The 12,065-nt window shown below is 40.9% G+C and overlaps 1 protein-coding gene across 4 annotated transcripts in view; it reads left to right on the forward strand.

Annotated features, from left to right (window-relative positions):
• The window catches only part of OSBPL1A (oxysterol binding protein like 1A), a 78,479-nt gene that overhangs the window by 57,544 nt on the left and 8,870 nt on the right, over positions 1 to 12,065 (forward strand). For all 4 annotated transcript variants that reach the window (XM_055798364.1, XM_055798366.1, XM_055798365.1 and 1 more), the window contains 7 exons: positions 4,034 to 4,109; positions 6,617 to 6,751; positions 7,067 to 7,164; positions 7,895 to 8,077; positions 8,577 to 8,684; positions 8,776 to 8,865; positions 9,116 to 9,242. In XM_055798364.1, the coding sequence (XP_055654339.1) occupies positions 4,034 to 4,109; positions 6,617 to 6,751; positions 7,067 to 7,164; positions 7,895 to 8,077; positions 8,577 to 8,684; positions 8,776 to 8,865; positions 9,116 to 9,242 (817 nt within the window). The remainder of the gene's footprint in view (positions 1 to 4,033; positions 4,110 to 6,616; positions 6,752 to 7,066; positions 7,165 to 7,894; positions 8,078 to 8,576; positions 8,685 to 8,775; positions 8,866 to 9,115; positions 9,243 to 12,065) is intronic.

A 12,065-nucleotide genomic window follows, 5' to 3' on the forward strand; every position in this document is an offset into this window, starting at 1 on the left:
GCCTTGGCTAAGTGCCTTTCCTAATTAGAGCAGGAAGTTCAAGGGTGGGGGAGAAGCACTAGGTGAAGGTGGACATTGAATTGCATTCATTGCCTAGGAAACTATGAGGAGAAAGGCAATTCATGATCCGCAAGAAAATGGTGATGCATGTTGACATGCGTTGTCTTTAAGAGTTTTAACAGAAATTGATCTTCTGTTTACTACAAAAAAACCCAAAAATTGGCAGGTTTCCATATTGCTGCACTTACGCTGTCCAAACTGTAGGCAGCCGGTGACTGGAGGAGCATTTAAGATCTGCTGATTTTGTAAAGGGGAATGAAAAGTAATAAGCAAGTACCTGTGCATGAGTTGTTCCTCTGAGTTGCATGTCTTTAGTGGTAAAGAGAGTATGGGGTATTGGCGTAAAATGAATGTGTAAATTGGCTAGCTAATAATATACTGCTAAAGAAAAGTGGAAACATCTGACTTGCATGTAGATAAGTATGTGTGGTTATATTTATGTGACTAAATGGCTACAGAACATGTTCTAGATTGAGCTGTAACTTCAAGCTTTTTTACCTGGCACCTTGGTGACACATCAGGATTTGTCCACAAAGATATTGATGCAAACTGTTTTTCCCCAGAGCTCAGCCAATTTAAACTTTACCTCCTAGAGAACCTTCTCAGGGAATGGGAGTTGTGTGGTGTTTCTAGGCTCATTTCTGAGTTTCTTGGTGGCAGTGATACTTGGCCTGGTATGGGATCTGTTTGATGTGACTTCAGAACCGTGTTAGCTACCTGGAGCTGCTGGCTCCAGTTAGTACCTCTTTTGGGTTTGGGGCTAGTTAGAGAGCATGTGGTCAACTATGCATCGTCTGTGATGCCACCTGCGTCCTTTTTGGAGCAGACACCTTAACTTCTTGATGCTGTGCAAAATGAGGGGGTCAGAATAGTTTGACAGAACTTAATTCTGTGATTACATCCTTGTGTTTGCTGTAACTTTGTTTACTTCTTTTTGTGTTAGCCACATGGAAACAAGTCACTTAGAGAATAGCCTAGATCGATGTCCTTTGCTTAAAGTCTTGATACTTTCTTGTGATTCCTCAGATGAACCGAGGATCTGCATCTCCATCTGGGTTGCATGTGAAAATACCTAACACTGTTTAGCAGTCAGTATAAAGAAGACTATTTCTTACCTTAATCTAGAAAACCTGAGCTCTAATCTGCCTCCCTTGAGCGATGAGGGTTTTGCACAGGGAGGTGGAGGTCAGTTTTTAATGGAGGGTTGGGGTGGGGGTGGAGGGTGGTTTTGGAGATGTAGGAATAAGCCTGCTGTTTCCAAGGAATTTAAAGTGTTGGGATGTACTTATAAATATAGGTGGAACCAGTGCCATTTACCTTATTCTGATTTTTTTATTAAGGTAGTTTCCATCCTACTGATTTTTCATAGAGTATTTTGACAGTGGACTTAATTTTTGAAAACTTTTTGGGAGGGAATTTGAGAGACAGGAAAATAGTCCATTAAGTAATCCGGAAGCATTCAAATCACTTCTTTTTAAGAGGGAACTGTTTCATTTGAGCCAAATAAAAAAAACCAAAACCAAAACCAAAAAAATCCAAACAACAAAAAAACCCCACCCACACACAAAAACAAACCTCAAAAAGAAAACCAAAACCCAAAAAACCCAACCACCCAACCAAAACCCCAAAAGACCCTTGCACAAAAATGTTTTATTAATACCTGTCAACATTTAACAGCCACTTGTTGCTGCTGTTTACCTCTTACTGCTGAGGTTTCGTAGTCAGCTTTCCCTTTGGTCCGCTGACTGGGGGCCTTTCAGAATGTAGATGTGTTTCGGTTTAACTTTTTGCGAGCCAGGAGGTTATTCGGTCAGATGAAGAACAAGCTAAACATGCCTTTTTCACACCATATGCCTCTCCTTCCCCACAAGATTCCTGTAACAGTTGATATGCTATAGATAACGCTTTGGACAAGTGTTTTTGTTAAAATGAATGCTCTTAAATACATCTTATCTGTTCTACTGCACAGAAATTCCAGCAGATGTTTTTGTCACTTAAAGCTATAATTAACTTCCTGAGTCGTTTCTAAAATTGACATCTGGAAGGAAATTTTTGCATTCACAAACCTTACCCTTAATCGTAGGGAGTATGTCAAGGTTAGTAGGCCTCAGGTCTTGGCTGCCTGTCATTTTTCCACGTGTTCTTACTTGTCCCTGGGATCTTTCTCGGTGGCTTAAAACTGCTTTGTTTCCTCAGTATGTGTGTGTTCTGTGGGGAAAAGAACTGGCTCTCATATCAGGTGTGGCTGATACAGATAAGAAATATGGATGAAACTGAATGATAGCTTTCAAGTAAGCAAGCAAATTGAACAGAGGGACATGTTAACTTTAATGAAATTTAAGTTTTGTTGTGAAAGGAAAGCAATGTGTATACTGTAGCAAACTTTAACAATGTATACACTTGAGAAAACTAGAGGCACATCAGTGTGTTTTATATGCAGAAGGGCTTACTTAAACACAAATTCCCACTCTGCTAACTGCTTTTGTTAAAGAACACACAGAAAAAAGTTAACACTACAAATGAAGGTAAGACTGAATACTTGGTGGACACTGTCCTCTTCTGGACATTTGTATCAAAGCATCCACAGAAGTATTTTATACTTCATATTTTTCAAGATTATCTGTTTCATGAAATACTTTTGTATCAGTGGAAAATCAGAATAGGGAGTGAGTGATATCATGTTTGTCAATTAAAAGAAATCCTCCTACACACTCATCCCTTGCATGGGAGCCTAGTAAAACAATTCAGTGTTAGGTTGTTAGCTACTTGCTAACAAAACAGTTTGGTACTGTGAGGAGCTCAGGCATATGGCTAGGTTTTTGATTGGATGGGTGCTCCTTAAAATATGAGCATTTTTTGGTTTTGTTCTTTCTGAAAACTGAAGCATCAGCCCTGGTAAAGGTGTTTCAGTAACAGATAAATATGGGAGGCAACACAGCAAGCAGGGCTACTGAAACTAACAACTTAACCACTACTCAGGCTGATTTTCTGTTATTTTTTTTCTCTTGACCGTGTTTCTGTTTATCAGAAAAGGGGTGTGGAGGAGGCAGCTACAGCCTGTTTGCACTCTCTGGAAAGGTATTGCTTTAGTTGCTTTGACCAGAGAAGAGACCTCCTTGGTTAGGAGGGCAACGTGATCATTCAGACAGCTAACTAAACTTCAAAAATCAAACAGTTCATGCAGTTTGACTGAGCTGTAGGTGATTCTTATCTACTGAGAATTTTTCTCATTGGTAATAGCTTCATGAGCCAAACACAGATTTTAGTGTTGTAGACAAAGGGCTTTGGCTGTATTTATGCCTTTCTATAGGTATATCGGATTAATAGTTTAGCTGGTCAGTAGCAGTAAGAAAACTGAATGAAATCTGTACCTGATTTATCATAAAGCTGAGAAATACAGTCTGCATTACTCAGCCTAAATGTTGGTCTTGAAAGTACATTTAAGACTTGCTTCAGAATACATCAGCTTCCTGTAGAACAGGCTGCTCTCTTTTCTTTTCTTTAACGATGCTGCTTTTTCTGTTGTAGCTGAGGGCTGGTTTTAATACGGGCAATAAATTTCATGGCCTTTTGTTGTCCGTATACAAGTGACTAGCAAAAAAATCCCAAACCCACAAATCTGTTCAGATGTAGTGAACATACTGATGTACCTACTCAGAAAGAACTTTTTCTTACAAAGACACAACTAAATAGCCACTATGAAAATATTGTTTCAATAACTGATTTAGAAATTCTCTTCCACTGCACTTATGCAAAACGAAGGGAATGGCTCTAATTCTGTTTTTGGGGAAATTCAGATTTCTGTGTAGGTAAAACAGTTTAAGTTCTTCAAAGTAGCACTGTAAAAAACCCTTGGGAATTAATTTAAAAATTTGAAAACTGTCACTTTCCAGAAAGATTATTTGGGTTTCTTAGTAATGGTTAGTAATGGAAAACTTTTCTTACTTCTGCTTTCTTTCGTTCCTTTCCTCAGAACAAGCTTGCCATCTCCGATGTTTTCCAGAAATGACTTCAGTATCTGGAGTATCTTAAGAAAATGCATTGGAATGGTAGGTAATCAGAAAGCTATGATAAAAGATGTGAAGTACTTGTTTCACTTGAAGCCCAAAATAAAACTTTTTGGGGAGATAATTTTTTTTTTTTAAATTTGCTGCTTATGCTTTATTTCCTTTCACAACTTGAGAAGGTAAGACTTGGTCAGAGCAATATTCACAGAATTACAGCATGGTTGGGGTTGGAGTGGATTTCTGGAGATCATCTAGTCCAATCCACCCTACTAAAGCAGGTTCACCTCGAGCAGGTTGCATGGGATCATGTCCAGGTGGGTTTTGAATGTCTCCAGAGAAGGAGACTCCACAGCCTCTCTGGGCAGCCTGTGCCACTGCTCTGTCACCTTCAAGGTAAAGAAGTTCTTCCTCATATTCAGGTGGAACTGCCTGTGCTGCAGTGTGTGCCCGACGCCCCTTGTCCTGTTACTGGGCACTACTGAAAAGAGCCTGGCCCTGTCCTCTTGAAACGCGCCCTTAAGATATTTGCAGACATTGAGAAGTTCCAGTCTTAGAGAGTCTTGACTCTCAACCTTCTCTTTTCCAGGCTAAACGTGCCCAGCTCTCTCAGCCTTTTGTAGCCCTCTGCTGGACCCTCTCCAGTAGTTCCCTGTCTCTCTTGAACTGGGGAGCCCAGAACTGGGCACAGCGCTCCAGGTGTGGCCTCAGCAGGACAGAGCAGAGGGGGAGGACAACCTCCCTCGACTTACTGGCCAGGTTCCTGCACCTCAGGATCCCACTGGCCTTCTTGGCCACCAGGGCACACTGCTGGCTCATGGCCAGCTTGCTGTCCACCAGGTCTCCCAGGTCCTTCTCCCAGAGCTGCCTCCCAGCAGGTCACCCCCAGCCTGTACTGGTGCATGGGGCTGTTCCTCCCCAGGTGCAGGACCTCACACTTGGCTTTGTTGACCTTCATGAGGTTCCTCTCCTCCCACATCTCCAGCCTGTCCAGGCCTCGCTGAATGGCAGCGCAGCCACTGGTGTATCAGCCACTCCTCCCAGTTTTGTATCATCAGCAACCTTGCTGAGGGTGCGCTCTGCCCCTTCAGCCAGGTCATTGATGAATATGTTGAACAAGACTGGACTCAAAACTGACCCCTGGGGAACTGAAAATGTCTCTCGATTTTAACCCTTAAAGTACTTCGAGGTAGCAATTTTTCTTTTTATTTTTACTTTGTGAAAAACCAAACCAACCAAACCAAACATAAAAAGCTACTTTAATTTTGCTCTTCTCCCTTGTCCTTAGTATCTCTGTCTTCCCCTCCCCCCCCCCCACCCCCCCACCCCCATGGTGTTACTGGCCAGATGGTGGCCAGATCAGAGGTTAGCTGGTTGGCAGCTAATCTGTTTCCAGCTAAGGGTGAATTGAGAAGATTGCTTCTCTCCATTAGATCCTGCAGTAGGTTGAAAGTACTTACTGCTGATAAATCTCTTATCAGCCTGTAACAGTAGCCTACAGAAAGGAAAGTGTATATTTAGTCACTGTTGTTTTCTCCTCCTCTTCATGCTGTAGTTAGAAACAGCACCAAGCAATGAGATGTGGAAATGCCGGGGGGTGCATGTTTCAGCAGCTCCAAGTCTCCTGAGTTGTTGTGAAGTATCTGAGGCTTCTCACAGTGGCTTTAGCAGAGAAGCATTGTAACCTTAAGATACAAAGAGTAGATTGAACACCTGTCTTGCATAAGGTGTGTGCAGGAAAAATATCCACAAAGGTCTTAATTCTGCTTTGCAGAAATTGCTGTACAGAAGTTGCAGTTTGAAGGGAGGGTTCGGCAGAACTTGGAGTGAGTTGTGCTGAAGTGTCTGCTCAAGTTGTTAGTGCCAGATGCTGATATTATGGTTAAGAACAGTACTGTTTACTGCGCACATTGCCAATGGTCATATATATGCTTTCAGTTTGCTACTGCAGGCAGTTTAGAACATGCTATGTTGTGCATTCAGAGGGCATGCTTTTTAAAACTGGGAAAGAGAATAAACAGCATCAAAGCTATAGGACTTCTTTTACATTTTTATTCCTGTTACAAAAAATACCTTTTTTCTTCAGAATACAGAATCCATGTTTTTACTCCTGTGCCACCATGTTGCCCTGTCCTTTCTCATCCTCCTGCCCCCACCTGCCTCCAAAAAAGATAATAGTGTTTAAGTAATTAGATGGCCTATAGCTATTTTAAGAGTGATAAATAATTTTGTCTTTAGAAGGGTCCTTAATACTTCATTCCATTGTTTCGTCTCACCTTCTTAATGCATTTGTTGATAGGAAGTTAGTTTGCTTGAAGTTTGATTTTCTTTTTGTGTTAAAAGTAGCCTTAACATCAACACAGATAAGCTTATCAAGCTCATAAGGGATATACAGGGTTTTTTCTTTGCAGCATTAGCAGAGCCAGGTCAAGCACATTGCATTAGCCCTAAGAGTATCATTTATTTTTGTAATAAGCCAATTACACTTGGGTTACTGCAGGCCAGTGTATCTAATCATTTGGTTTTTAACACAAATTTCATTTGTGCTTCAGGAGTTGTCCAAGATCACAATGCCGGTTATATTCAATGAGCCACTGAGCTTTCTACAGCGACTTACAGAGTATATGGAGCATACATACCTCATCCACAAAGCCAGCTCACTTTCCAGCACAACCGAGCGAATGCAGGTACTTCGAGTGCACTAATTTGTGCTAGCTCTTTTTTCTTCATTGATAGTCTTATTATAGGAGAAACGCCTGTAATTCGCTGCATGTCAGATTCTCTTATTCGTTACCTAGTTTTGCTTATCTGGGAAAGTTTTGCTTTTCCTAAGGCTTGCCTAAAAAAGGCTTTTGATGAAAATTGTTTATTCCTCTGCCTTGCAAATAGAACTTTGCTAAGCTATTTCAGAAGAATCATTCTGCAATACCATGGCTGCTGTTGATGCTTGATAAAGTCTAAAATTCAGGAGATTAACTTTGTACTCTTACTCTTTTGAATAGTGTGTTGCTGCGTTTGCTGTGTCTGCTGTAGCCTCGCAGTGGGAACGTACAGGGAAGCCATTCAACCCATTGCTTGGAGAGACTTATGAATTGATCAGGTAGTGAACAGAAAATGCACTGGAAAGTGGAGAGTGATGTTCTGTGTAATGGATGTTTCATTAGACTTGTCAGGTGGCTTGCAGACTGCTCGTTGGTGTGTAATATTCCACCCGTTCTCCTAGCAGCTGCTGGAGGTGCTTGCAGTGCATTTTGGTGTTCAGCCATGCACCTTCCAGTGAAGGGAAACTACTTAACTTTTCAACTCAGAGCAGTCAAAGGAAGTTTGCCAGGTTTAAATGTAAGTTTTTTTACAAAAATTACTTTTCTTCTGAAAAATTTCTGAATGGAATTCTGAATGAAAAGATGCACGGTACATAAGGGAGGTGTTGGAATTGTGATATTCATTATATGAGTGTCCAGAATACCAATAGGCAACGTTAGGCTAATAGACTAATAGTATGTAGCTGGACTTAGCAGATTTTTCTCTCAGATGAGGGTTTGGCCGATTTTTATGTGACATTTTAAGGAGGAGGTCACTATCAAAAGTAAACATATTGTCTGATCAGATTTGGTAATTCTTGTTACCTTTTTACATTATGGCCTCAGTTATTTAGAATGAGGATGTTCTATGTATTAGTTGATCTGTCTTTTTGTTTTGTCCTAGAGTTTTAACTCTTGCACTGAGTACAACTGTGCATGGGTCCAATCTGCTTCACTCTGGGGAAAAGAACTGCAGCTTCACTACACTTGATATGTAGATACATGTTTTTGGTAATCTTTATTTTGCAGAGATGATCTTGGATTTAGACTTCTCTCGGAGCAAGTTAGCCATCATCCACCAATCAGTGCTTTCTATGCTGAAGGCTTACATAATGATTTTGTGTTTCATGGATCAATTTATCCTAAACTGAAATTCTGGGGCAAGAGTGTGGAAGCGGAACCAAAAGGCACAATGACTTTGGAGCTTCTTGAGTAAGTTGATAAACAATAACTGCGTAGGCACAAGTGCCCACATCCATGACGATTAGTGTGCAGTAAAGTCTCGTGGCTTAGGAATGGATGTGTCTAACACCCACATCCTAATGTCTGATGGCAGATGACTTTGTGGGGAGGAGGGGGTGAGAAGATGAAAGGAACTACCATCATTTCTTTTAATATACTGCATGCTAATGGTAGCAGTAGTTGGGGCTTGTATGTTCTGCAGACACCTGGATGTCAGTCCTACTAAGACTAGCACACTTAGGGTGCTGTTGGCTTTCCTTGTGTCATTCAGTGCAACAGTGACTGCATTGAAGCAGCTGTTCTAAGGAACAGATAAAATTGGTAGCAATAGGTTAATAAAATTCTTGGGTTTCCTGACTTACTGCCATGCCCGTTTCAAGACTTGGTGTGATTTATAGATGATGGCTTGTTGCAGGAGTGACATCCAGTACAAAGATACAGTATTTTAATTTTTATTCCACTCCCTTAGACACAATGAAGCCTACACGTGGACGAATCCTACGTGCTGTGTGCATAACATTATCGTGGGCAAACTTTGGATTGAGCAGTATGGAAATGTGGAAATAACTAACCATAAGTAAGTCAAGAGTGTGAGTGCTTTCACTTGCTGCCAGTTTGAAAAGGAAAAGCATTTGGAAGTAATTGGTGCCCTCTTGTTCTGCCTTTAGAACTGGTGAGAAATGTGTACTAAGCTTCAAGCCCTGTGGCCTCTTTGGGAAGGAGCTGCACAAAGTTGAAGGCTACATTCAGGACAAAAGGTAACAGCTTCATTCCTAGTAGGAAACAATTGGCTGCCCTCTGTTTCTGATGGGAGCTGTAGAACTGAATGTCTTGTAGAACTGCATAGCCTGTCAAGGGCATGAACCTGCAACAGCAAGGTTATGGATTGTGTAGCACCAGCAATGGAGTTTGGAGAGTTGTTCTCAAAAGCTCTTTTAAATATTTTTGTCTGAAATGATGCATTAAATCTCTTTAAGCTCCTTTGTAAACGTGGTCTTTTTTTGGCAGCAAAAAGAAACTTTGTGCACTGTACGGGAAGTGGACTGAGTGTTTGTACAGCGTTGACCCAGCTACATTTGAAGCTTACAAAAAAAATGACAAGAAGAATGCAGAAGAGAAGAAAAGTGGTAAACAGGTATTAATCACGTAAAGAGGTGGTATCTCAAAAGTATGATAACACAGCTAAATACTTTAGTAGCATTTAAGAGCATTAAGATTTCTTTTCACTTATTCTCTCTTTCCTGGTAGGATACAAAACAGATTGGATGAGTACCAGCACTAAGGGATAAAATGCTTTCTCTCTCAAGGATTTGTATCCAGACTTCCCAAAACTGGATACTTCTAAATACTGGTCTATATACCTGCCTTTTCTTCCCAAGTTGCATGCAGAAAATCACATGGCTATTGGTTGGACCATGGTTCTGATCATATGTGATAATATTTGTATCCTAGTAAGAGGATTTGGACTCTTAGAGGCAGGATAGACTAGTTTCTCATCTTGATAGAAGATCATATTTTCCAGCTTTTACAAGGAATTTGTGTATTGCTTGCTGTTAAATTTTCACAACCATAGAAATGCTTGCTTTTGTTTTTTCTCCACAGTTGCTTTTTTTCCCCCCCTTCTGGAAAAAACCCTCTTTCTTAATTCTTCCAGATTTCTGGTCAACAGTATCTTTTTTGTTTAAGGTGAATGTGGCAACATACAGCTTGATGAAGAACAACCACTCACATAGTAGGTTAAACCAGGGACTGTTCTTCTTTGACGGAAGCGAGATACTTTTTTTGTTGGTTTGGATGTTGGTAATTTTTGTACTTAAGAGAAAAAGAGACAGAGAAGTCTGAAAGCAGTTGTTCCTGAGCAGGTTCAGATTGTTGCTCTATGTGAGATTGCTCCAGTGCTTGTCATCAGGAGAGTGTTAAAGCACTGGGGATTACTGCTTCTCTTCTAGTCTGACCCTGTGAGCTCTAGGGAGAAGGAGCAAAGAAAAACATACCCTGTATCTTTGTTCAGCTACCACTTTGCGTTTTCCAACAATGCTTAAGAAGGATCTTGCTTTTCACTTCAAAATGAAGCATCCTATTGCATAAAGCTCAAGCTGCAATGTTGCTCTGGCTCCAGAAAAGCATGCTTTTTCTACTTATTTAATAGAACTATTTCTGTGTTAGGAAACTCTAAGCTTTGTAGTGCACTCTTATGAATCGGGTAGTCTTTGTTGAGTATGTTCCTGCTGCCGCCTTGTGTTTGAGGGGCTGTTATTTACAATTTTGAGCATCTAAGTGAGCCAAGTCTCATGCATAATGTCTGGATGTGGTTTGTCCCTTCATGGTAGTGAAAGGTTCATTCAGGCATGAAAGTACATGGCCTTTCAAATTGCTCCCAATTAGAATTTTCAGATTTATTTAGTTGTTTTCCAGCTATTCCTTTGTGCTGCATTGCTACTAATGAATAATCACTTCTTCTCCCTTTAGGGGACCTGCTTGGATGCAAGTCTTTTTGCAAGTTGTCTTGGATCTTCCCCCCAAATCCCTTTGATTTTTTTTAGGGATAAAACTTAAAATAATTTTGCAGGGAGCTAGGCAAACCTTCATGTATGCTAAGGTGGTATTTTACCAACATCAGGAGAGTTACAGTAAACCTGGGGTTACACCAGGGTGATTCTGCTCTGAATGAACTGGAGCCTTCTTTAATCAAGACCAAGCATTTCATGCCGAATTGTCAGTGCAAATGTATGGAAGAGCATAATGTAAGGCGACAGCTACTGCCCTCACATTTGCCTCTTTTACAGACACCAGAAGTCTTGCTTTGGCAAAGTCACTTGCTACCCTGCTAGAAATATATTGAGAGGTTGAGTAGTGCCGAGTATAAAATACGGATCACTGTGGCAAGAGCACATGAAAATTCACTTTTTACCTAGTTCTTTGTAATTCTTACCACATTTTTAAGATTATGTATCCAGCAAGCACGAATTGCAGTGTGTACTGTAGCATTTCTATAAAAGTTGGTTTGGAGTTTGACAGTCTGGTATTGAAGTGTCTTTGTTTTGATATAAGTATATATTTCTAACCTGTTCTGCTTCAAATTCCCTATTTCTGAAAGACTGATTGGTGTCCTTTAAAGGAAAGAATGGCAGGTTGCCAGCACAGTTCAGATGTAGTCAACTAAAAGCCCTGTTTGTTTTCCTAGTAGCTGAGGGACTGAACCTGGTCTGCATGTTGTTCTGGTTACTTTGCGACCTGTTCGTTATTAAAAGCACTGTACCCAAGTGCTCCACAGTGAAACGGAATCCTTACTACTTCCTAATTTTCTTGGAGGAGTAACACATGAATCTTCTAAGAGCTCAACCAAGACCAGTTTGGGTACTGGATTTTTCTGCGCTAAAACATCAGTCTGTATTATCTGATGCAGCCATCAGAGATCAAAGCTTATTAACAGCAGGATTAAAGCAGTTGGCATGTAGCCAAAGCATTCAAAGAATTAGTTGCCTTTAAGTGCAGCTTTCATTTCCAGTGTCTTTGAAACATGCTGCTGTTTTTAGCTGTGCTAGTGACACCAAGTTTTCTTAGGAGAGCCGTATTCATTGTCTAGCTGGTTTTAGTTCAGTATTGTAACATAGGCTTGTGTGGCAGAATTAGCGTCAGCAGCATTGGGCCCCAGCTGCTTTAAAGCTGTTTGTAAAAAGGGTGATGCTTAAGAACTACTTCAGGTCACATCTACACTGTGACCACCAGTTATTCTCTACTGCCCTTGTACCCCTGGGTGGAGTTTTTCCCTTTCTGGGAAAACCACGTCACAGTGCTGTGCCTGCAGCTGCTTCAGGCTGTGTATGTCTGCCTTCGTAGGATGCCCTTCCCAAAAGAAGTGGCTAATCTGGGGTATTCATTTAACCTTTGCAGTTTGCCGTTTCAGTAGTATAGTGGTCAATGGAAAGGCAGGTTCCTCTGAGCGAAGAGCAGTAGC

The sequence above is a fragment of the Falco peregrinus genome, chromosome 3 (genome assembly GCF_023634155.1).
Source record: "Falco peregrinus isolate bFalPer1 chromosome 3, bFalPer1.pri, whole genome shotgun sequence".
Taxonomy (NCBI): Eukaryota; Metazoa; Chordata; class Aves; order Falconiformes; family Falconidae; genus Falco; species Falco peregrinus.